Source organism: Bison bison, unplaced genomic scaffold, assembly GCF_000754665.1.
Source record: "Bison bison bison isolate TAMUID 2011002044 unplaced genomic scaffold, Bison_UMD1.0 scf7180017864384, whole genome shotgun sequence".
Lineage (NCBI taxonomy): Eukaryota > Metazoa > Chordata > Mammalia > Artiodactyla > Bovidae > Bison > Bison bison.
This window is the reverse complement of record NW_011494956.1, coordinates 13,046,234-13,072,661: the sequence shown is the minus strand read 5'-3', so window position 1 is coordinate 13,072,661 and position 26,428 is coordinate 13,046,234. Positions and strand designations below refer to the sequence as shown.

The 26,428-nt window shown below is 48.1% G+C and overlaps 1 protein-coding gene across 4 annotated transcripts in view; it reads right to left on the bottom strand.

The window, feature by feature from the left end:
- Nucleotides 1-4,718: 4,718 nt before the first annotated feature.
- DZIP1L (DAZ interacting zinc finger protein 1-like) overlaps nt 4,719-26,428 on the bottom strand; it is a 57,689-nt gene continuing 35,979 nt past the window's right edge. For 2 of the 4 annotated variants that reach the window (XM_010858238.1, XM_010858236.1), the window contains 11 exons: nt 24,350-24,412; nt 22,892-23,032; nt 20,420-20,450; nt 19,011-19,064; nt 15,670-15,803; nt 13,586-13,778; nt 12,646-12,678; nt 10,448-10,664; nt 9,833-10,020; nt 8,644-8,783; nt 4,719-7,081 (listed from right to left, as the gene is read on the bottom strand). In XM_010858238.1, the coding sequence (XP_010856540.1) occupies nt 6,920-7,081; nt 8,644-8,783; nt 9,833-10,020; nt 10,448-10,664; nt 12,646-12,678; nt 13,586-13,778; nt 15,670-15,803; nt 19,011-19,064; nt 20,420-20,450; nt 22,892-23,032; nt 24,350-24,412 (1,356 nt within the window). In that variant the 3' untranslated portion in view covers nt 4,719-6,919. The other 2 variants (XM_010858237.1, XM_010858239.1) reach the window with 2 other exon arrangements.

Here is a 26,428-nt window from a genome sequence, read left to right as displayed (position 1 = left end):
ATGATGAATTTTAATGATTAAGAACAGTACAATTCCAGTGCCAAAACTGTCAATTAATGGAATAATAAAAAGTCCAGAAACAGACTTAAGCACATACAATGGTTTACATTTGATAAAGGGGATATTTTTTTAAATGAAGAAAGAATAAATTGTCAAATAATATTGGTGAGACCCCTGGCTAATTTTTTGGAAAAAAATAGGTAACATCCCTAACTCACAGCTTATAGCCATCAATGCTCCACACACAAAGTCCAGATATATTAACAGTCAAATTTTAAATTTTGTAAAAGAAGTAAAAGAAAAATATATCTGAAACTGTATGAATACTGGAATGAAAAAAGCCTTTCTAATTCTGACACCAAAGACATACATCAGTTGGATATAAAGGAAAACATCAGTTAGATATATAAGAATTTTAAATATCTCTCTATGAGAAGGAAACTATAAACAAAAAGACAAAAAGCAGCAATGTGACATGGATTAATATTTTCAATATGTATAGACTTTTAATATAATAGTATAATTTTAATATTTTTATATATTAGCAATACATATATATAAGCTATATGAAGCAAATTAATTAAGATACAATCTCTAAAAATCAAAAGTATAATGAAGAAGCAAACCAAATTATATAGCCATTCAGTAGCATAACCACAGAGAGAAACTATTGGATGTGATTTTAAAACATAGTAATTTAACTGCACATCCCCAGTGGGATATACCCTAAGGACCCCAAAACTCCAAAATGTAACAGCAATAAATGTTAAACTATTTCCAATTATCATACTGTGGACAATAAAGTTGGTGTTGCTATTCTGAGACTGAGATTGTGCTGTTGGGAGCCAAGACTCTTTAGAGTGGAAGAAAAAAGATACAAATAGATGTTAGATCAATGAAATAAAGTAAAAATCCTGTAGTCATAAATTTGAATGGGAAATATCAGTATGAACTTACCTTTTCTTACTTGTTTATTTCCTGTCTCTGTCCACTGAAAGGGCTTAGAAGTAATGACAAGACCAATAGTAATCAGTACCCCTTGCACCCAGATTGTGTCTGTAAATACCACTTTCCTCTAAAAGAAATCAGGATTCACCCAGAGAAATTCACCCAGGCAGGAAATGTATGCTATGAGCCTGGATCACTCTCATAACAGATAGCAAGGAAGCTATCAGATTACTAAGGTCATTCAAAAGGACCCAGGAACCAACTTGAAGAGGCACCCATTGGCCAAAGATGGGACAAGTTCAGCAACAATAAGGATAACTACAATCAATTTCAACAAATCAAATATATTTCAATGTAGGAGTTCATATGGTACGCATGGAGAATGCTAGGAAACCATCTTATTATTTTGAAAGAGGAAAGAATCAGTCTCTTAGGTGCCTTACCTATATAAACTATATCTTAAGGCAACCAGGCAGTTCTATTTGGGGAATTTCCCCTTATAGAAGTTTTCCAGCTAGTAAATGCCAAAGGAATTTTGGAAATCCCTAATCAATAGATTTAGGCAATGATCTTCAATATATCATCAATGTCATCACCAACACCATAAAAAGAGAGAACCAGGCATTATGTGCCTCCTACCAGAGGTGCATAGTGCTACATAAGAAGTTCTTGTCAAAAAAGAATCAAAAAATCATAAAAGTTGAAACTGATCACGTATTGGGTCTTTATTAGTCCCTCAGTCATGCCAGACTCTTTGCGACCCCATGGACTGCAGCCTACCAGGCTCCTGTGTCCATGGAATTCTCCAGGCAAGAATACTGGAATAGTTTGCCATTTCCTTCTCCAGGGGATCTTCCCAACACAGGGATCAATCCAGGTCTCCTGAACTGCCTGCAGATTCTTTACCAACTGAGCTACCAGGGAGGCCTGATCGTGTATTTAGATCTAACTATAAATTTACAGATAGTTCAGGGGAAAGAGGAATGCATTAGACACCATCATAGCAATGTAGTAGCAAAATCCAGACCAGGGGAATTCTTCTAGGCAAATAACCGAATCTCTTTAGCAACAAAAACAAAATAATAATAAAGATTGTGAGGAAGAAAATGTGGGAGGGAGGGAAGGAAGGGGAAAGCAGAGAAGGAATCTATGGATTAAAAGAGTCTTAAATATACAGGGAAAGAGAGGACACATGAGCACAGTAGATATTAGATGATATTTAGAAGATATCACTGATTTTTTTTTTAGTGGTGGTGGTATAGTGGTTATTTTGGAAAGAAAATACATATGGAAGATACATATGAAGTATTTGTAGATATAATAACATGACTATTTGGGGGAGGTTGCTAAGAGATTTGCAGGAAATAAGAGTCATCACATATTGATAATTATTAAAGCTGAGTGATGAGAACATCAAGGCCATTATACATTCCCTGTATTTTTATATATGCTGGAAATTTTCCATAATAAACACATAAAGAAAAAAGAAACTAGGAAAATTGCATCAACTGACCAAAAAAGCACTAAGAATATAATCAGGCAATTAATGAAAGAAAAAATAGAAATAATCAATAGGAAAATTAAAAAAAAAAATCCTGCCTTAGGAGAAAAATAAAAAATGTAAACTTTTTCAAAGATGAGGTTTCATTTTTTACATATCACGTTGTCCAGGCATTTAAAGATGAATGATACCCCCTGGTGGCAAGGGAATGCTCAAAGGAGCATCTCAAACCTTAGACTCAAGTGGCTCACGTTTTCTGGAGAGCGTTTATGTAACAAAAATTCCCTAAAATACATGCTGAGGAGCCAGGGCTCCAGGGCTTGCCAGCCCCATTGGATCCCAGGCATACCTCTTACTGGAGACAGGATTCAAGGCAAGTTTCCTAACTGCTCTGTGTCTCAGCCCCTGGTCCCCAAATGACTGTAAGAGCATCATCACCTCAAAGAGTTGCTGTGAAGTTCAGTGAATATTCATAAGAAGCTTGGACCAGTGCCTGGCATACAGTGCTGGCTTTCATTACCATGTTGGTTCAGCAACCTCACTTCTAAGTACTTATCCTAAGGAAATCTTAATTAAGTGCACAAAGATGTATATACACATTTGTTTATCATTCCATGATTAATCAAAGGCCCAAAGTAGAAATGCCTGGTTAAATAAATTTTTGTAATCTTTTCCATGTGATACTATGTGGTCATTAAATATAATTAAGTTGATACATATGTACTGATGTAAGGACATTTATAATCTATTTTCAAGAAGGAAAATCAAGTTAGAGAAGAATAAATATAGTTGAACTGTAGGAAGGAGACATATGTATTTTTTTAATCAGTGCTTGTATATCTAGTAGTTGACTCTGGAATTGGGGGTTATTCAAATTTATTTTTCTTTTGGATCATCTGTGTTTTCTAATTTTTCTACATCAATCTTACTGTTTGGATAATTTTAAAATAATTTAATACATTACATATTGTGATGGTTAATTTTATGTGTCAACTTGACTGGGCAAAGGAATGCTCAGATAGCTGGGAAAACTTTATTTCTGGGTATGTCTCTCAGGGTGCCTCTGAAAGAGATTAGCATTTGAATCAGTAGACAGAATAAAGAAAACCACTCTCACCAGCCTGGCTGGGCATCATTCAGTCCACCAAGGGCCCAAATTGAACGGAAAGGGAGGAAAAAGAAGGAAGCATGACTTAGCTCTCTTTTCTTGAGTAGGATGTCCATCTTCTCCTGCCCTTGGGCATCCCAGCTCCTGGTTCTCAGCCCTTTGCACTCCAGGACCAACACCAGGGGCTCTCCAGTTCCCCACCCTGCATACAGCAGATCAAGGGACTTCCTGGCCTCCATACTGTATAAGCCAATTCCTATAATAAATTTCTTCTGTGTAGTTAAATCTATATCTGTATCTATATCTATATCCTATTGCTTCTGTTTCCCTGGAAAAGTTGAAAGTTGCTCAGTCATCCATGGACTTCTCCAGGCCAGAATACTTAAGTGGGTAGCCTTTCCCTTCTCCAGGGGATCTTCCCAACCCAGGGATCGAACCTAGGTCTGCCGCATTGCAGGCAGATTCTTTACCAGCTGAGCCACAAGGGAAGCTCAAGAACCCTGATTAATACACATGTTCCAAAGTTCTTATAAATCTTGCCCCTAAATTTTTCAATGTATTTGAAAGTGGGAAGGGGTAAACAGCATTTGCTCAGTTGCTAAGTCATGTCCAACTCTTTGTGGTCCTATGGACAGAAGTACACCAGGCTTCCCTATCCTTCACTATCTCCCTGAGGTTGCTCAAACTCATATCCATTGAGTGGGTAATGTCATCCAACCATCTCATCCTCTATAGCCCCCTTCTCCTCCTGCCCTCAATTTTCCCAGCATCAGGGTCTTTTCCAATGAGTTGGCTCTTTGAATCAGGTGACCAAAGTATTAGAGCTTCTGTTTCAACATCAGTCCTTCCAATGAATATTCAGGGTTGATTTCCTTCAGGATTGGCTGGTTTGATCTCCTTGCAGTCCAAGGGACTCTCAGGAGTCTTCTCTAGCACCACGGTTCAAAAGTATCAATTCCTCAGATCTTGGCAAATGAAAAACTAATACATTAGTCTCCAAAGTAGAAAAACAGATTTGGAAACACAGAATTTAATTATGAACATTCAGGAATAGAGTCATTCTTCATGGGTGATTATCACCAGTGTGTGTGAAAACACATGGGCTTTCACATCTATTTCACTTGGGTCACCATGAAAGCAGAGCCTGAGGCAAAGATTTGGGTACAAGTGAATTTATTTCAGAGGTACTCCCAAGAAGCAAATGTGAGTGAGAAAAGTGAAACCAGATGGAGAAAGGCCAGCAACTGGGATTCACCTACCCTGGGGACTTTGAAAAACTGTGGAATAAACCTCCGAATTGTCAAACCAAAGCGCAGGAAGCTGGAGCAATTATTCACCAACTCCCACTCCACCTCGAGTGCAGGCTGCCCTGGTAGAGTCAGCTCTCTGCCACTTCCAGGCTGTACCTGCATGTAGTCCGTGCAGCCTCCCACATCAGAAACAACCCTGAGGACAAGCGGCAGAGATCCCAGCGTGCACAGTGATGTGGGGAGCTGGCATCTGTAGTGCACTCAGAGCTACAGGAAACCAGGAGGTGGCAAGGGACCCCACAAACATCTTTTTTTTTTTTAACCTCCCTCGCCCAAAGCCTGTGAATAGGAAAGCATGACTTTGTTGGCAGAATTCTGAGAAAGGGATGAACCTCACTAACACTCCCTACTCACTGCCCCTTCCTTCCCCTCCTCACTGAGTCACTGGGATAATCCATACATATTCTCAGCTGTTCAAAGGTATGAGACCCCAAAGGGAATTTACGCCCTAGCAGCAGAGGTGGGCTGACCCCGGGTCCCACATAAGGCCCTTCATAAACCATGCCCTGGCCTCACTGAACAGCTTGGTACCATGATACCCCCAAGCCTCCCCACCCCCGGACCCCTTTAGCCTCGGCAATGCCTTTCCTCCTCACTTCCCCTAGTTCTTTCTGCTAGAACCTCAGGGCTTACCACCCAGAGGTCAAAAGAAGCCCGGATGGAGATCTGGGGAGAGACCCGAGGTAGTGGGAAAAGACAGATGAAGCCAGATTGGCCATGAGCTGAGTTGATAAGGGTTGAAGCTGGGCATCAGGGATAGGCTCATGGGCTCATGAGCTCTGCTCATGGGCTCATCTCTCTGCTCCCTCTACTCATGAGGCCTGGAGGTGAACGGCTGGGCTTCCCTTTAGGGAAAACTATGGCTGCTCTACTAGTTCTCACTCTTCTGGGCACCGCAGTCCATGGCCAAGCAGGGTGGGGTGCCTGGCTCTGGCCATCCTGCCCAGTGGGGACTCCCTGGTGGGCTGGGCCTGCTCTGGAGCTCCCACTGACTTGGTGGGGCTGTCAGCTACACAGCGGTCTGGCCTCCCCTTGCCCACTCCTGCTGGCTGCTCTTCTCCTCTCCTGGGGGTCAGACCCGCACTGCATTTGAGCACTTGCCCTGATCCAGCTTCTTCTGCCTTCACCTTTCACAGGAGTGACTCCCCAACAAACCCATTGTACTGCCACCACCATCTTGGCAACTTCACCCCAAAGTCCTAAACTGACAGCTGGGGTACAGATGGCTCTGGCCCCCACCCAGTCTCTGCTGAAGCTCCAAAAACAAGGAAGAAATACCAGAGAGTGATAAACATGCTGTATTTAAGGGTTTATATATAATAAATTAATGCTCTTTACATTAAAAAAATACTATAGACATGTATATGTATATAACCTAATTTTAGAAATATTATCAAAACTTAATTTGTGGTCCCTTGGGGATATGAGGCCCCAGCCAGGTGGCCCGCCTTCCCTCTCACCCATGAGCAGGTCCTGAGGACATCAGCTCCAGGCAGCGCTCCACATTCACACCCAGCTGCACTGAGAGGCTCTGTCTGTGCTTCCATAATGCCCCAATCTCTGTTATGACCCCATACTTTTCATCTCCCCCCTCATCTCTGCCTACACTCTGGCTCAGCAGTAAGAGGCCAGACGACCTCAGTAAATGACTTTGGGTCAATTACTGAATGGCTGACTCAGGCATAAGTCCCCCAAAGGACCCCATAAAAGACCCAGCTCTACAGTGTTGCCAAGGTTTACAAAACGCTGAAGAGTAGAGACCAAGTGTCTCCTTTCAGTCTGGAGCGAACATGGAGGTAGATTAAGGATGCTCTTTCAAGGTCCTGTTACAACCCTTTCTCAGCCCTGGGACCCATGGGACACTGCCAGAGCTCTCACGGGGGATGGGAGAAATCATATTTGTCTTCTACTCTGCTTCTGTCCAAGGAGAAGACCTCTCAGCTTCTGGGGAAGACAAGAAGCCCAGCAGCCCCATCGATGGGGGGTTCTGAGCCAGCCCCACCCAGCTGGGTGACAAGGCTGGTCCTCTGGCTGCCAGAATCAGAAGCGGGCTCACCAGCCAGGGACCCTGGGTTGACTGGGGCTCCAAGAGCTGGTGCCAAACTTCTCCGGGAGCTTTGAGCGAGACAAGGGCTTCGGTTTCTCTCTCTGGTTTAGGTTCTGTGGGAGATCTTCCAAGGAAGAGATCTCCAAGTCACTCTCATCCTCAGAAAGCTGCAGGGAGAACAGGGGAGAAGAAAATGCATCTGACCAGGGAGGACGGATGTGGGGAGAAAATGCAGATCTGGAAGAAAGCAGGAGGGGCACTACTCCTCCCATCTTCTCATGTCCATGTCTTTGAGAACCTGCTTCAGAGACCTGGGGTCACAGCCATTGCAAAACACCCCTGAAATTCCACTGGCCACACTGAGGCCAGCCCCAAGGCCTGTAGAAGATCAGGTTTCTCTTGTTGAAATTTAAACTTTGTCCAGATTTTTGAACTGCCCACAGTGAGGAAGTCCAGGGACTTAACTTCTCCAAACTCCTGAGCTGACGTACCAGTGCCTAATGCACCTACCCCACCTGCCACAGACTGCTGGTCCAGGGCTGGGAAACACTGACCAAAGGTGCGTGAGGGGAACTCCAAGTGCAGGCATCCTTCAGCCTGGAAAAGGTCTGAGCTAGGGCCAACAGGGGAGCCAAGAGTGGGCCAAACTCCCAGGCTGTCCCGGAACCAGAATCACGGTCACCCCACCCCCACCTGAGCTCTCAGTGCCCAGACCATTTGCCTTGGAACGTAAGGACAACCAATCAGAAACCTCCAGGGCCCCAGGTGGCAAGCAGGCTCTGGACAGTGCCTCAACCTGCATTGGGCAGTTGGTGCTCTCTCACAACTGACGATGAATTCTTTTTGAATACATTTTGAATCATTTAGACTCATTACTCACAAACACACATGAGCTACATAATAAACCGAACATATCCCATAGCACAGGGTGGGTGTCGGGGTTGCCAGGGGAGGTGTATTCTGGGAAAAACCAAAAAGTGATTGCCCATTATTTCTGAATTTTAGAGCAATAACATAGGTCATCCTAGGATGCATCTTTCTGATTGAGAAGGGAGGGTAAAATTACAAGAGCCAGAAATGTTTCTGCCTAAGAAAACACAACAGGAATACAGAAGTGGTTCCCTTATGGGGAGAGGGGAGGTGGCAAGGACATCCTAACAGGAATGGTCTGGGATGCTGAGCATCTGAGCGATAAATGTGATGGCAGCTGGAGCTGGAGAGAGGCAAGGCCATTAAGACATTCTTAGTGATGAGGAAATGGCCATGGATATTTGGAACAAAGGTGCCTAATATCCCCACTGTGTACTGTGGAGCAGTCTGTTCTGCACACAGTCCTGCGCTGGGGTCCTCGGGGAGTGAAGAAAGGGGAGAGCTTGGCTGTGGGATGAGCTGGAGCCCGAATAGAGCAGCTACTGCTGGAAGCCAGGCACAAAGCCAGGTCCAGGCCCCATCAGAGCCAGAAGTGGGGGTGTGCGTGGCTGGGAGAAACAACCCACTGAGCAGTGGTTCATCTAATGAACCACGAGGCTTTTCGATGTTAACAAGGGACACGAACAACAAGCACTGGAGAGTGGGCATCGTGCCACTCCTGCAGGGGCAGAGGAGGCGAGGGGCAGGAGGGCAACTGTAGTGTCACACACGGGCCCTCCCTCAGGCCCCGTCCAGGGCCCCAAACTCGAGCTGGCTCGGTAGGAGACTGCAGGGGAGCCTCCTAGGTCCTCCAGCCTACCTGGGGCTTTCCTCCTGGCACAGCAGCTCTCTGTGGCCCGGCACTGGGCACTGAGAACAGACTGACCCCTCCAGCAGGCTTCTTGGCTGGAGCCTCCAACTGCTTCTCAAGGTTTCTGACCATCGATTGCACCAGTGTTCCTGGAAGGCAACCAGAGTATGACTAGCATCATCCCCATGGGTCACGTCCCAGGTCCAGTGTGGATAAAGGGAGCATGGAGAAGAGTCCGAAGGGAAAAAGGAAAGACAAAAGCAGTAGAAGACAGGCAAAGAGAGAGAGGCTCAGGCCAGCATGGGCGGGGAAGAGAGCCTTGGAACATCCAGAAATGTACTATGTCCTAAAGGGCACAGCTGGGCACAGCAGCTTAGCAAGCTGCCCTTTCCTCTTAGCAGGAGGAACCGCTGCTCAGTCGGTACATGAACTGCAAGATTAATGTGTAGTTTTTCCTCCAACATCTTCACAGAGAAATGAAAAAATATCATCAATATAAATTCGCTCAGGGCTGTGGGGCCAGATCCACTTTCTATGAACTCCTCACAGGAAGGGGGCTAAGCAGTGACTACATTTTCAGTGTGAGAAAGCAAGGTGGATGTTCAGACCTCAGGACTGGCCAGGAAGCAGGGAGCCAGCCATGGCCTTCCAGGATTCAAATGTCTGGGGGCCTGAGCAGAGGTCCAGAGTGATGATGACCCTTGGCTCACTGATTGATTAAAAACCAGTTAGTTAAGGGTCTATTATATTCATACTATGTTCCTTGCCCCTCATCACTCATCTTATCCAGATACCTCCCTTTACAACACAGGAACCAAAACTCTCCACACCAGCACACAGGGAGCAAGTGACAGAGCCCAAAGCGTGTTCAAAGACTCCACATTCCCAGTTCCTAGATGTTTACACCCTATCATCCACCTGGCAGGTCGTCAGTTCTTCTCCAGAGATCTGGTTCTGGTGGGTTAGATGGGCTGGCAGGCTGGGACCATGCCATGGACAAGATGAAGTTCCACAGAATTCATGACACTGTAGACTTGACAGATGGCACAGAACTGGGATTACCCCCCAGCTTGTCCACTTTCTGCCTTTGGAAAGACAAAACCTAAGCTCTATATTCTTTAAACTTTGGCTAGAAAATGCAACTGAAGCCCAGAAGCTATAAGCCTCATTAACAGTCTTATAAGAAAACCTTCCTCACCTGAGGAGGCCAGCCCGCCCGAGCCCTTGCCAGGGGACTGGGCACTCCCCTCCGAGGTCTCGGTGTCAGACCAGTCCCAGTCATCCTGTGGCCGGGGCCCCACCCTCGAAGGAACTCTCGGGGGCTGCAGGGATGCACGCGGCCCAGCATCTCCCTCCGAGTCCTCTTCAGAACTGAACGGGGGCGTACTGTCAAGAAGGAGAGGAAATGAGGAGTGCGTGAGCTGGAAGGAAGATGGTCAAAGCCACACTTCACCACTTGCAAGCTGGTTGGCCCAGAGCCAGTCCTGCCCCTGGCACCCCTGGGCCCAGACACCAGCCAGGAGTCATCTGGAGAGGGGCAGCCACCCTCTGTTAGAAGATGAAGACCCAGCCCCTCCAGGGTGGCAACTGGGGCTTGGGGATGAGTCGTAAGAGGAGGGGAGGTTTGCTCTGGCCTGGCTCCTGGAGTCCCAGGAGCAAGGGACTCCAGTCTCTTCATGGGTTGGACCCCACCTGAGGCCCCTCCTGTTCACTTCTTTCTCTGCCCCTCACCTGTCTGCAGAAGCCAGTGCGGGGCCCAGGACAGGGTGGGAGTCACACCACGGACCCTGTGAGAATGCAGAGCCCAGCTCACCTCAGCCCAGGCCCTGGGGAAGCAGGGGTGCCGGGGGGTCCAGATGCTCTGGAGCGAGGAGTAGGGCTGGGCCCCGGGGCCAGGCCCAGGCTATGGCTGCTGCGGCTCTGAAGACTTGTCACAGGGGGCTCTGCCGGCTTGGATGGCTGTGCCACATGCAGGGTCCTGGCCTTTGGCTGGACCTCTTTGGTGACCAGCGGGCTCTGCTGGCTTTTGACTAGAAACACAGATAAGAACGCGTTTCAGGGCATATCCATCTGGACTCTCAAGCCCAAGAGGAGGCAGAAAGAGGCTCCAACACACTGGAAAAGAACAAGTCACTCTGTGCAGTGTACTGCTATTACCACAGCAGATTTAATTATTTCCCCCACCCCAAGTATCCCACGGCCAGCCAAGCCTGGGCACCAGGTTCTATCAAAGACCAGGAGAGCAGCTGGTGTTCCGGGCTCATGTCATCATTCCAGGAGACCCAGGGGAGGCAGCAGGTCTAAGGAGGCCCAGCGTGTCTGCAGCCCACCCCTGACACAATCCGAGAAGCTGGCCCTGCCAAGGCCACCTACCCTGTCTACCCAACTCCAGCGGCTGCTACTGGAGTTCAGGCAGCCTTGCAGGAAGGCCTTGATGCCACCAGAGGGCACTGTAGGACCACGTGGGCTGTCAAGATCCATACACCTCCTCCCAGAAGGGGCCTGTAGCTGGAGTGTTCAAGGCAGGAAATCAGACACAGCCCCTCCCTCTTCCCAATTACCAGGAGGGTCAAGCGTGGGGGCGGGTTGTGGTGGGGGCGGGGAGTGGGGCTGTTCTGCAGGACCCACGATTTTTTTATGCAAAGAGAAGAGCAGAGAAAGTACATCACAGGGAGGCAAAGTAAGTACTGGTTCATGAAACTCCAAAGTATGGACTGAGCCACAGCATAAAATGCATTTCTTACTGTAGTTCAAAGTTAAAAGTGTTTGAAATGCACTACTCTCGGAGGATGCATTCACACAGAAGTGGGCCTTCTAGGAAAGAGTAACCTAAAGGCAACTTGTTAAAGTAAACTTGCTGAGGGAAAATAATAATAGCTACAGTTACAGTGGACAGACCAAGCTAAGCACTTTACATCCAACATCCATTTAGCCCCAGACAGGCTTCCAGAGCTTCAGGAACTTGCTCAAGACCCACGATTCCATGGGAATCCATGGCAGATGCCAACCCAGGTGGTCAGTCACCCCAAATCTCAGGCTTTTGCCACTAACAAGACTACATCCCCCACCTTTGCCTCCAGATAAAAGAGGCATGGTCTGAGCAGAGACAGGAGGTGCGCATTTGTACAGCACTCCTGAGGACTAGAAGGAGAGCACATGGGGGTGCAGAGCCAGAAAGCGGCCTAAGAAATGCCAAGAGAACAGAGCTCATCCCATAGGTCAGTAACGGGCCCTGAGAAGGAACAGCCCCCCACCCCGCCCCAGGGAAGGGGAGAGAGACAGTGGGGGGCAGGGATGCTTCCACCCCAGGTTCTGGGACCACAGGCACAAGCGCTGGGGGAGGGGGTGGCACCACAAGAGCAAGAAGCCTTTCTCTTCTCTTGGAAACCAGGACAAGGAGGGGCTTCCATCCACCCCTCCAGCCCTCAGCCCCAGGGCCTGTCCCCTCTCCTCTAAGCTGCCCCGGCCTGTGCTGGGCCCCATCACATCACCTAGTTCTGGCTGGTTTCCAGCTGAGGGGCAGGCCCTGGCCCAGATCAACTTCAGTAAAGGGAAAAGTGAAAGTCTCTCAGTCATGTCTGACTCTTTGTGACCCCTTGGACTGTGGCCCACCAGGCTCCTCGGTCCATGGAATTCTCCAGGCAAGAATACTGGAGTGGGTAGCCTAACCTTTCTCCAGCAGACCTTCCCGACTCAGGAATCAAACCAGGGTAAATACTGCACCTCAGTAAATACTGCACTAAATTAAACAAATTAGGAATGAAGGAGCATTTGAGGCAGAGGGCTTTGTGACAAATTTCCTTCGGTCTGAGATTTCTTTCTGTGTGAATCTGAAAACTATCCTTTCCTTAGCGATTTTAAGGTCAGGTGTTTAAACCAAATAGAACAGAGTTACCCAGACCATTGATATAATTTTTACCATATTCTCATACCAACTGTCCTGTTTTCTATGTAACATTTTTATAGAAAATGATACCACTTTTAAACATAAAATTCCCACTTTATACTTACCCAAGTAATCATTTCCATGAGCTTTCAGGGTTGCTATGTTAGTAATATTTTTCCAATGTACATAAAGAAAAATAAAGATTAAAATCTTAAAATTATTGATTCATGTACCAAATAACAGATAACTAAAGTACGGATAACTAAAATCATCTTGCATACCTCCCAGAGATGTGTGGACCACACTTTGGAAATTTCCTTTGCACAAAGAGCTCAGGTTGGGTCTGCCTGGACATGAGGAGATAACACAAGTGACCCTCCTCTGACCACATACTCCCATGACTGCAAGGAGCTAGGGCATCGCCCTGCATGAGGATCTGGGACCCCTCTAGAGATGGGGGCTCCTGGTGCAAAGACACAATTCCCTTGCTCCCTAAGTTCCTTGAGGACAGAGACCAGAGGGTCCTCACTCACATCCTTCAGTCTTCCACAGGAACCACAGGGCCTTTCCTTGTCACAACCCCCAGGGACAAAGCAGCTGGCTGGCCCAGGGAAGGAGTCTGAGCTCTGAGGATATGTCTGCCTGCTGAACTGGCCCAGCTTCTCATGCCCTCCCACTGCTCTAGGGCAGAATATTCCATTTGATTGATCCTTGCTTCCATCTGGAGCCCCTGTGCTGACAACACTCTGTTGGAGCCAAGTTCAGCCTGTGGTCCAAACAAGCAAAACAGTGCAGAACTGAGCTGCTGAGGAGGCCTTGTGTCTGAGCAAGGACAATGGCCCTGGTTCTCCTCTGCCTCCCTGAGGGACCCGGGTGACCACCCCACCCCTAGACCCTGTTTTTCCAACAGAGGTCTTTTGGACTCAGCCACCTGCAAGAGCCCTATTGTCTGGACCTTCTGAGCAACAGGCAACACCCCGATGAGGACAGAGATTATATCCCTCCTCCACACAAGCCTGAACCCTCCCAGCTCCCAGTCCCAAGCAGGCCCTCTTGCCAGCTCACCTGGCACCTCGCCCTCTGGCTGGGACACCGGGGCCCGGTCCCTCTGTCTGTCCTTGACTCTGCTGGTGGCTTCCTTAATGAGCTTCTCCCTCAGGCTCAGAAACTCAGAAAACCTCCTGGCCTTCTGCTCCCGCTGGGCTCGCAGGATGGACTCCAGGTGTCTGAGGGTCTGAGCGGGAATTCCCTTGGCATCCTGGAATACACAGAGGTCCCCTTTGGAGATGGGCTCCCCTCCTCCTTCCCTCGGCCTCTCACACCTGCTGCTGGCCTGGGAGTCGCTGGGATCCGTGCTGGTGCCTCTGGGAGAGATGAGCTGAGCATCAGGGCGGGGCGAGCAGGCTGCTGAAAGTGAGGTGGGCTAGGGCTTGGGAGCCCCAGCAAAGCACGAGCAGAGAGATGATGCAGAGGGGCTATGCACAGTTCTATCAACATCAAGCATACAGGCTGAGACGGGACATGCCTCTCCACTATCCTTGTGGGAGACCGCGGCTTGCTCCTTTCTGTACTTGCATCATCATCTGGCCAGAAACATTGTCCTCCGTGGCTGACAATGGTTGAAAACATCAACTGCAAAAAATCAAAGCCAGGCACCCTTCCAACACTTAATGGAAGTTTCTTGGGCTTTTGACATCCACCCTTGAGGAATAATTTAAGATTAGAAGAAATGTTTTAATCAAGTCTGAACATAAGGCCAAAGTTAGATTGAGCGGTAGTTGAAAAAAGTCAATGATTAAGGGGCATCTTTGCTAAATTAAACCTAGGTGTTTGGGTTTTTTTCTTATTTTACTCTATACCCAAAGTATCCTCAATGATGTGATTTTCCAGCTGCCTTAGTAATAAGGTGGGTGTTTTTAATCATGGATTTCATTGATGCCTTTAATGATAATATCCATACTCTGGTTGAACAGGAGCATGAGAAAACAACGGTGTTCAAATATTAATTTGTACCAGATAGGGCTTTCAGAGCCTGCTCCACCCACAGCCACCTGCTGAGTGGGCATGGTCAAGGGCGCTACTGATGAGAGACACTTCACCGCTCCAAAGGCCAGATTGAGCCGATTAAACTCCTCTTGTCAGAAAATACGGTCCCTTTGTCCAATAGAAGACGGGACATCTTGTTCAATAGTTCCACCAAGACTATCTAATTGTAAGTTGTCAAAATAATATCAATATGAAAAGTGAAAGTATTAGTCACTCAGTTGAGTTTTTTGGCAACCCCATGGACTGTAGCCCGCCAGGCAGCTCCTCTGTCCACGGAATTCTCCAGGCAAGAATACTGGAGTGGGTTGCCACTCCCTTCAGGGGATCTTCCCAACCCAGGGATCAAACCCAGGTCTCCTGCATTGCAGGTGGGTTCTTTACCATCTGAGCCACCAGGGAATCCCTTGTCCACTTAATGTCCACCATCAGACCTGGACCTTCAAACTAAGGCACATCCCCTTATTATTCATTCTTATAGTATCCAATACTTCACTTGCAGAGCATTTCACAATGTTAAGTTATTAAATTCTGGAAAAGCATTGTTTAGTATCTGAGTTTCCTACCATCTATAAACTCCATGAAAAAAAAATTTTCAGTTCTAATTCATCGCTGTATTCTCAGCATGCATGTGTGCTAAGTTACTTCAGTTGTGTCCGACTCTGTGACCCCATAAACTGTAGCCCACCAGGCTCCTCTGCCCATGGAATTCTCCAGGCAAGAATACTGGAGTGGGTTGCCATTTCCTTCTCCAGTTTTCTCAGAACCTAGTACAACAGTTAGCATAAAGGTGCTCAATAAATATTTGTTGAATATGTGAACGACAACAAAGAAAAAGCAATAGAGACACAGAGAAAGCAGCCAGTAAGTGGAGAGCACGGAGAGGTCAGGACACGGGATGACATCTCAGGAAGCCACTGGAGGAAATAGAAGAGATCACAGTGCCAGCTGCGTGGGTTTACGTTCCCGGACACCAGGGGTGCCCCACGGGAACGAACGAGATGAATAAGCCTACACTATAAAGAACAATTGACCCTTTGTTGATTTAAGAACGCCCTGCGTCCACATGGTAGGTGCGGCCCTGCCACAGGGGTACCGGAACTCACTCTCTTTATCCCCATGCTTTCCAGCTTCTCCTCCAAGGTGTCCTCCAGGACTGGCCTGAACTGCTTCAGCAAGGTGGGGTTTCGCCTCAGGGCTTCTAGCACCTTCTGCTGTCCGCTGTGGGAGTCCTCCAGCTCTGCAGCACAAGACACCACCAAGGTCAGCCAGGGCGCCCAGAACCTCCGCTCCCAAAGCCCCAGTGCACCCAGCCAGGAGTCATGGTCTCCAGCCTATGACCCAGGGCCACCGACCCCACCTGAGGGTCCATCCCCAAGTTGTTCCTCTGGGAATCACAGCAGCAGACCCTCCACCCACCTTTGAGATCCTCATCCCCTGGACCTTCAAGATCTGGATCAGTCCTGTCCCAGGTTGACTCAGAACTTTTGGGGTTCTGACTCTCAACAGCAGCTTGTTCCCCGGGCTCCATTCTTCCTCCCCTCTCTCCCCACCCAAATTGAGTATAACTTACATACAGCACTGTATACATTTAAGATGCACAGCATAATGATTTGATTCACATTCATGATATATGTATACACATATATACTATGGATAGACAGCTGCCTGCTCCCCTAGAGTCTACTGTCTAAATCAGGTGTTCTCCCTCCAACTATACACAATAGAATTGCATGGGTTTAAAGTACAGATTCTGTGGCCCCACCTTCCAGAGTCTGATTCCACGGATCTGGAGAAGGGCCCTGGAATCTGCATTTTTACTTGCTCAGATGATTCTGATGGAGGTGACCCACAGACCACTCCTTAAGAAATACTGACCCAGTGTGCATGTGTGCTAAGTCGCTTTAGGCATGACCAACTCTTTGTGACTCCATGGACTGTAGCCCACCAGGCTCCTCTGTCCATGGGATTGTCCAGACAAGAATATTGGAGTGGGTTGTCATGCCCTCCTCCAGGGGATCTTCCCGACCCAGGCATCAAACCTGCGTCTCCTGCAACTCCTGCATTGCAGGCTGATTCTTTACCGCTTAGCCACCAGGGAAGACCTACTGACCCAGAGGGTAACGAAACAGGCAATTAAAATACAATGTGATTACTGCTATAAAGGGGCCGTCCAGGGTGAGTCAGGGTAGACCTCCCAGAAGTGCTCTTCAGGTCTAATGCCAGGGGCCACTGTGGTTAGAGGTGGACCAGCCTACTGACAAGTAATATGAGTGTGAACAGGCCAGCACTGGGGACACGAAAGAAAACCCTCAAGGAGCCCAAAGTCAAGTAGTAATCTTATCCCTTGGTTGCTTATTTGAAACACCTGGGCTCCATCCCAAGCTAAGTACATCAGAATCTTGGAGGGTTAGCCTCAGGCCTTAAGATCTATTTGTGAAACTTCCCAGATCTTCTAACAACAGCCACGCCTGAAGACCAATTGGCCTAGAGCAGCGGTTCTCAAAGTGTAGTGTAAGCCATGGCACGGGAGCCACCTGTCACTTATTAAAAACCCAGATTCTCAGATCCCCACTCCAACCTGTGTGTGAGTTAGTCGCTCAGCCGTGTCTGACTCTTTGCAACCCATGGACAGTAACCCACCAGGCTCTTCTGTCCATGGAATTCCCCAGGGAAGTTGCCATTTCCTACTCCACCACTTCAACCGGACTGAAGCAGAACGTTAGGAGGTGGAGCCCAGCAGTCTGTGTTTTAATAGGTCCTCCCTCGCCCCCAGGGTCAATTCTCTGCTGAGTCTGCACAGGGCATGAGCCCCAACTGGGCTGTATATTGAAATCAGCATTGGAGCTCTGTGTACTGCTGCTGCCCGAAGCCCTGCCCCACGTGTGGTGATCTAGGCAGCAGGCGGCCGGTTGCTCCTCCAGAGTTGCAAGCAGCCCAGGAGATTTAGTGTGCGACCATTGCAGAGAGCTGTGGGACGCACAGAGGTCCTCAAACTTGAGCAAGCATCAGAATGCCCGGGAGGGCAGGTGCAGACAGAAATGGCTAGGCCCTGCCCCAGAAGTTCTGATTCAGTCTGTGCAGCCTGGGACTTGCATTTCTAGCCAAGTCCCCAGGGGATGCTGCTTCTGCTGGTCTGACACTAGAAGAGTAGAAAAGCAAGTGAAGAGGAACAGCAGAGTCTGACCAAGGTCTGGGTCCTCCCTGCAACGGGATGGGGTGTGGAGGAGGTGGGGAGGGGTCCCCCCACTCGGTGACCGCCTCCTAGAACTCTGCGCCCCACTGGAGGATTTGGCTCATCCTCACTGTGGACCTTGTGTTACTCAGGGTTACCTGCATAACTTATTTTTACTACTATATTCCAAGGTTAAATGCACTGGGGTGGGAGAGTGGCAGAGGACTGATTAAATTTTGGTTCATCCATCCAATGGAGTACTTTGAAGTCCTGAAAAAATAATGGAGCAGCTCTATATAAAGGGATAAGAAATGACCCCCAATATGGTTAAGAAACAACCATAGAACAATATGTATACTGTGCTCCCATTTAGGAAAAAGGAAAAGAACGCATACATGGACGTGCCTGTGTTTGCACCAAGTGTCTCTGGAAAGAAACGTGACAAACCATTAACAATGGAATCTCTGGGCGGAGACTGGATGGCCTGGCAGGAGGGAGACCTACTGTGCACCCTTCTGCTTTTTCTGCGAAAAGCATAGATGACTGCCTCAAAAGTACATTAAAAAACAACAAAATACCCCATGATGAACTCTCTGGTGACACAAATAAAACCCGTTCCTCAGTGCACCTGTTGGGTCACTCTGGAACTGTCACATCACAGCAGGGCTGGGCGTGCGGGCCTGGTCAGCAGGCTGGCTGTGAGCTCTCTCTGATCTTTCCTGGGAGTTCCTCCTCCCCAACTCACCCAGGAGAGTCTATTTTTTTCACTTCTCCTTTGCATCCCCTGGAAACATTCTGTTGAGAGCTCTGCAAATCGGAGTCAGTCACTGAACAGAGTGAATAAAAGTGGCAGGCTCCCAGGGCTCCGCAGAGGGCACCGAGGAGGATTCCTGCACATCAGGTTGGCCAGTGTGATCTGCCTGCTGCATGCTCGCCACGCAGAAGAAAACTGCAAAGGTCACCTAAGCCCACACAGTGAGGCCACATCCACTGCTCTGGGTCATACCAGGCGAGAGGCGGTGGGGTTGGCACCAGGGATGGGCGAGGCAGCAGGCGGCTCTGGGCAAGCCACTGGTCCTCTCCGAGCCAGGGAGAACCAGGAGGTTGCACATGTGTGCCTTCATGTCACGTGCCTGACAAGCAGCGGGTGGTTAAATATTTACCGCATATCCCTAGTTCCCTGCACCCAGATTCAGGCAGCCAGATCCAGTTAAGTAGAGACAAACTCAACAATGAAGAGGGCAGCCCCCAGGGAAGAAATCGGAGCCTCACCTTCCTCGGAAGAGTCCTCATCTGTGTCCACAGCCTTCGGGCCTTCACAGATCCCTGAGGAGAGCAGCAGTAGTTAGTATCTCCAGGGCCTTGGGCCCCACCCCCACCTCAGAGAAGAGCCAGGACAGCATGTGAGTGCAGGCCAGAAACAGCAAGGACTCGAGTCGGTCCTCCAGCAGACAGGGGCAGGACGAAGCAGTGGTCACAACCATGACCTGGGAGGCAGCAAGATCAGAATCCACATTCCAGCCCTGCCCCTCACTGGCTGCCCATGACAGAAGCCCTTGAACTTCTCTAAGCCTCATGTGCTCTTCTAGAAAGTGAGGACAGTCATACCTGCCCCACACTAAAGTGTGGGGACAAAGTGCTGAGACAACGGATCTGAAGTCTATGACACACAGCTCTCATTAATGGCCCACCGCAGCCCTGGGCTTCCCAGGTGGCTCAGTGGTTAAAAAAAAAAAAATTGGCTTGCCAATACAGGAGATGCAAGAGATGCGTGTTCAATCCCTGGGTTGGGAAGGTCTCCTAGGGTAGGAAATGGCCTACCCACTCCGGTATTCTTGCCTGAAGAATTCCATGAACAGAGGAGCCTGGTGGGGTCGCAAAGAGTCGGACGTGACTGCGCAACTGAGCACACACGCACACGCCCCAGCCCCAGCACTCAGATCACAGCCATAGAACGGCGCCTCTCCAAACTGGTTGCAAGACTGCAAAGGAAACATCTAACCTCAAGGCAGAGGCTGGGAAGATGTGTGGGTTTGCCAGAAAAGGCAGAAGGGAAGCTACAGGCATAGGGCAGCAGAGGTGGGGTGGAGTCGGAAGGTTTCACAAGGGGCTAGCCAGGTCCTCCAAGCAGGCTGGTCCCCCATAGGTTACTGTCGCCCTTTAGACATCAGCACCTCATCTGTCAGACATGCACACTAAGAAGCACGCACATAAGACGAGGAGGGCAGACTCTAGACAGGCATATTCACAGAGATTTGGGGTCAACTTGCTGCAGGATGGAAACAAGGTAAAGTTGGATGGAACTGAATCACAGTTGTGGTGAATTAGAAAGAGCCTGTTCATGAGCCCTGCCTCTCCATCCATCACCTCCCGCCCAGGATTCTCACCCCTCACCCCACCTCATGTCTCCACCGTCCTACAGAGAAGAGCAGGCCAGACAAGAAACCATGCTACCTGCACAGAATGCCTTCAGCATGAACCTGGGCTGGAGCCCTGTCTATCCCAGAAACAAGCATCTTCTCACCCTCCCTTGTCCAGCCAGAGAGCCTGATGCCACAGGTCCCTGAGCAGCTGCCACCATCCTCATCCTATACATTGACTGGTATAGCATGACAGAGACAGGAGAGGGGACCAGAGGCAGGAGAGACAGGAGACAGGAGAGTCCAAGACAACAGACTTACCCTCCACCTTCCGGAGAGACATGGCCTGCATCTGCAAAGACATGGAACAAAGCAGGTTACAGGCAGCAGGGGGCTCTGCTGTGAGCGGTGGGGCTGCCTAGCTCTATAAAGAAGGGACAGCCAGTGTTTCCACACCATCCACTGTGAGCTGGAGCTCAGAATACTCTGCCCTGGCCCTGCAACATACCTCCTGCTGTGCAGATATGAGGGCATGGCGTCAAGACTGAACAGTGGTAATCAGGTTGGCACCATGCTCCATTTTCCCATGGTGGGGAGGCAAGAAGGCCCCTCTACAGAGAGGGACTGTGGCCTGAAGGACAGGAACCCCATGCAAGCAGAGGGGCACAAGCACACAAGTAACCTCAAGGGAGCTGCCCCTCCTGAGATGTGGGCTCTGAGCTGAGTGCCCCCTGGGGGTAAGGGGGCATGATGTGAACAGCTACTGACTCTCTGCTCAACCCCTCTTTTCCAGGAAGTGCCTCTTCTTCCTTGGTTTACATAGTCACAGACAGGACAGCCCCTTGTAACTTTGTGACCCCCACACCACAGCCATAGCTGACTGTCCAGGTTTGGGCAGAGAATTCTGGATTGGTAACATGTCAACTCAAGAGCTCTGGGCAGCTAACTGGTTTGAGTTTTTATTTTCTTTGTTTGTTTCTTTTGCCACGTGGGGCAGACATGGAGTAGAAGCTGACCTTCACAGGGAAAATCAAAACAGTTACAGAAGAAGGAACAGAGACATATCACAGAGCAATGACTTGACCACATTTCATGTCTCTGGATTCAATTTATTCCTAGACTTAGCTGTTCCGCTGCCTTGAGCTTTCTAAGAGACCTTGTTGAACCTTATGACAAATCTCCTCTTCGGCTTAGGCCTGAGTCGCTTTCCACCACTTACTGATGAATGATTCATCCAACGTCCATTTCCATTCCTCCTTTGCTTACCTCTATCCTAGAAAGTATAGAGCTAATTATTTCTTTTCTAACCTCCCTCACAACTATAGTTTCCACAGTTTTGACTAGTAAAATATAAGTAGAAGCCTTGATAAGAGCCTTTCATCAACTTTCTCCATTGAATATGGTTGTGATGGTTGGGGCTATGGCAGCCATTCTGCAACTATCAGAGTCAAGCCTAAGTCAATATGCTAAAGTGAAAATGAAAGTGTTGGTCACTCAGTCACTGACACTTTGCAACCCCATGGACTATAACCCATGAGGCTCCTCTGTCCATGGGATTCTCCAGGCAAGAATGCTGGAGTGGGTTGTCATTCTCTTCTCCAGGGGATCTTCCTGACCCATAGATCAAACTGGGGTCTGTCGCATAGCAGGCAGATTCTTTACCATCTGAGCCACCAGGGAATATGCTAAAGATGGCAATTAAAAAAATAATAATAATAACAGTCTAGAATTCCAATGGCATAATGTTGCTGCTAAATCAAGTGTGACCTCTTTTGGTGTTACAATAAAAATAAACACCGGTTAACCTATTCTGTTATATTTAGCCAGTAGGTTCCTAACTGAAACAACTATAAATAAGAATTCTGGTAACAAAAGGAGGAAACCTCCAGGCAGCCACAGCTTTGAAGAGCTAAATGTGTTAGGGGAAGTAGTGAAAAAGAAAAGCAGCAAGGAAGTGGGTTAGATATGTTGACAGCTGGAAGAACAGAAAGGGACAAATAGCGAGAGGATCAGTGGATTAGATAGTGACAGTAGGTGTTCCGCCCAGGAAAGCTCTGGGGAGGGTGGTTCACAGCAAGGACCTGAGGCCACAGCAGGGCCCAGCTGGGGACAGATACACGTCTCCACTGACCTGGGGCTCAGAACGGGGAGCTGCACCCTGACTGGGCAGAGAATGGTCCACATTAGATGAAGAGTCAGAGGGGTGGTTTTAGAAGAAGGGTGCGTAGTAAGTGATGTCTTCTCGTCATACTAGCTTATCTAACAACCTCCTCAGAGGCTGTTAACTTATGAAAAAGGAATTAGTTAAGAAATGTGTCTGAGAACACAGCGAAAGGAGCACAGGCTTCACATTCCACCTACCTGGCTAGGGTTGACTCTCACCCCTGTCATTTATAACATGCACTGTGTAGACTCAAGCGAGGTGCTTAAGTTCTGCAGCCTGCCTCATCATCTGTCAAAGGAAGCTGGGGAAAAGGTAATGTCTACCTTGAAAGGCAGCAGTGAGGTTTACATGGAGGAATAAACAAAGTATTAACCAGGCGCTGGCATTCACATGGTCTCTGCTGGTACTGTGAACCCACCAACACAGCCCCTAAGGACAGCAGTCACGTCATCCTCATCGCTTTCTGCCCCTCAAGTCTGAAGACTCTTCCCTCTCCTCAGAGACCCTAACTAATGAGACTGGAGCCAACAAGTCCAAGAGACTCTAAGGAGATCCTCACAGGGAAGGGGTCTATGGCTCCAGGTCCCGACTGGGAGGAGAGACACGCCTATGAGGAGGGACACGCCTACCATCTCCTCCTGGGAGGCAATGAGCCTGGCTTGTTCCTGGAGCTGGGTGCGGAGGGCATGGATCTGGCGCTGGGCCTGGGCGGCTGCTTTCCTCTGATCCTGAGACAGGGTAGCCTGGAGCCTCTCGTTCTGCTCCTGCAGCTGGTGGCACAGGGTGGCCGGTCAGTCACATGTCTGCAGGGACCTCTGAGAGCTCACTGCCTGCAGGACCTGCACCTGCAGGCAAACGCTGGCCGGAGCTTCACCTGAAGTAGGTGGAGGGTTTCCAGACCTGGGCAAGTAGCTTTCTAACAAGACTGACTTCCTTCCTATTTGAGGACATGTTAAGTGGTACCTGAGAAGTGAGAATTGAGTGCAGGCCCCTAAGCTCAGGGCAAAGGCTCTCTGTCAGCTGTGTCACCCACGGAAGGACAGTCAGGTAAGCTGAGGTCATTCAAAAATCATCAAATGGGTGCTTTTAGGTGAAGACAAAAAATGAAGGAAATGTGGTTACAAGCCACCTCTGATGTAAGAGCAGAGAGAAAATGACACCACTTATTTCTGCATAAAGAACCTCTAGAAGAATACAAGAAAGCAATAAAAGTGGTCACCTGTGGGGTGGGTGTTGGGGATAGGTAGATGGAAATGGAGCAGAAGTGAGACTACTCCATGTACCTTAATATAGTTCTTCTGCTCTTTGGAATAAACTTGAATGCATTTCCCATTTTTCAATTTTTCAAATAAGATAAACCTATCAGGGACTTCCTTGGTGGTCCAGTGGTTGAGACGCTAAGATCCCACAAGCCACATGGAACAACCAAAAAATAAATACATAAAGATTTTTTTAAAAAGATAAACTTATCAGAGGGGAACCACTTGAATGGGGGGCCATCCATCATGCACCAGACTCAGATCTAAGCACCTTTACCTTCTGAGCTTTCTGAAGCAGAACCTAGGGCTCTTCTTAACTGGCTTCTTCCACTTGCCTTCTCCTCAGGGACATTTTTATATAAGCTGGTTTCTCTGTCCTGAGGACTACTGCTCTCTCCCCACTGGTCTCAGTGTCTGAATCCTTCCATTTGAGCTGCCCCTGAACTATCGCTGAGGTCCACAACCACCCGGATCTCTCCTGGGTGGGGTTTCAAAGGAGGGCCCAAACACTGAATGACCAGGCAATTCTCTGAGTTTTATAGCACAGCCCTACTTAGAGAGCCTTAAGCAGTCACTGAAGAGCAATCCATGGAGAAAGGATGTGCTGGATTCAGAAGAGAAGGCCTTGAGGCTCCTGCTCCCAGCCAGGGAAGCAGCCCTCTGGGCAGCTGACCCCTCTGTGTATTGACGGGGGTCAGCAACGGGGAACCGTATCAGCAATAAAATATCTGCCAAGCAGTTCAAGGCAGGGGGCAAAGGATGGGGAGTTGAAGGATGAGAGGAAGTCATGGGAAACCAGGCTCCCCAAGACAGTCCGGTGAGACCTACCTCTCTCTTCTGAGCTGCATGCTCTTCCTGCAGTGCCTTCATTTTCCTCCTCCATTCTGTTTTCTGAAAAAGATTAAATGCTTATCAAATGGGCCCCTCTAGATATTAAAATACAGTACAAAGCTAAAAGAATTAAAATGTACTGGCTCACAGAGTAGGCAGACAGAGCAGTGAAAAGACTAGACAGCCCAAAGATACAGGGCGGGGGTGGGCGGGGGGAATGGAATCTACTCTGGGGGGAAGATGCATTACTGACAAATGGTGTTCAAACAAGTAGTTAACTACTTGAACTTGGATTGCAAAAAAATATGAACTTGTATCCTTATTTCACATCTTAAGTGAAAACAAATTCTAGGTGGTCAAAGATTTCATCTTAAAAAATGTAAGAGATGTCAGCAAGATGATGGACTAGTAGGTTCCAGTTCTCAAAATACCCACAGATGAGAATACCTTTATGAGAGCTCGGGAATCCAGCTAGAGGTCCTAGCACCTTGATGAAGCAAAAAAATCCAAGAGTGGATACACTGAAGAGGGGAAGAATAGTTTCACCTTACCTGTGTTACCCCTCACCCAAACCAGCACAGCTTGGTGCTAAGAGAGACCCCCTCAGCCCACAGTCTCTCCCACAAGGAAAGTGAGTGCAAGCAAGCACCTAACTGCCCAGGGCTTGAAGGATGCTGCCCAGGAGGCCCACTTCTGTCTCACTCCACCAGAACTGAGGGAATCAACATAGCTGAACCGGTTTTCAGCGCTGGCACACAGATCTCAACGCCAGCTTCAGATCCTACTGGCTAGCTTGTGGACACCAGAAGGTGTGGAGGAAGAGAAGGAAAAGTGTAGACTATTTGTATGTAATCAAAGTTAAGTTGTTTCCAGCTTAAAATAGAGTGCTGTAATTGTAAGATGGTTTATGACTGGAAAAGGTCAGTTTTCATTTAAATCCCAAAGAAAGGCAACGCCAAAGAATGTTCAAATTACCATACAATTGCACTCACTTCTATGCCAGCAATATTATGCTTAAAATCCTTCAAGCTAGGCTTCAGCAGTACATGAACTGAGAAATTCCAGATGTATAAGCTGGATTTAGAAAAGGCAGAGGAATCAGAGATCAAATTGCCAGTATATGCTGGATCATAGAAAAAGCAAGGGAATTCCAAAATAAAAATCTACTTCTGCTTGATTGACTATGCTAAAAGCCTTTGAGTGTGTGGATCACAAGAAACTGCGGAATATTCTTAATGAGATGGGAATACCACAACACTTTACCTGCTTCCTGAGAAACCTGTATGCAGGTCAAGAAGCAACAGTTAGAACCAGACATGGAACAACAGACTGGTTCAAAATTGGGAAAGGAGTACATCAAGGCTGTATATTGTCACCCTGCTTATTTAACTTATATGCAGAGTACATCATGAGAAATGCCAGGTTGGATGACTTACATGCTGGAATCAAAATTGCTGGGACAGGTATCAATAACTTCAGATATGCAGATGATACCACTTTAATGGCAGAAAACAAAAGAGGAACTACAAAAAAGATCTTCACGACCAAGATAATCACGATTGTGTGATCACTCACCTAGAGCCAGACATCCTGGAATGTGAAGTCAAGTGGGCCTTAGAAAGCAATACTACAAACAAAGCTAGTGGAGGTGATGGAATTCCAGTTGAGCTATTCCAAATCCTAAAAGATGATGCTGTGGAAGTGCTGCACCCAATATGCCAGCAAATTTGGAAAACTCAGCAGTGGCCACAGGACTGGAAAAGGTCAGTTTTCATTCCAATCCCAAAGAAAGGCAGTGCCAAAGAATGCTCAAACTCCCGCACAATTGCACTCATCTCACATGAGTGGAGAAAATTCTTCAAGAGATGGGAATACCAGACCACCTGACCTGCCTCTTGAGACACCTGGATACAGGTCAGGAAGCAACAGTTAGAACTGGACATGGAACAACAGACTGGTTCCAAATAGGGAAAGGAGTATGTCAAGGCTGTATATTGTCACCCTGCTTATTTAACTTATATGCAGAGTACATGATGAGAAATGCTGGGCTGGTAGAAGCACAAGCTGAAATCAAGA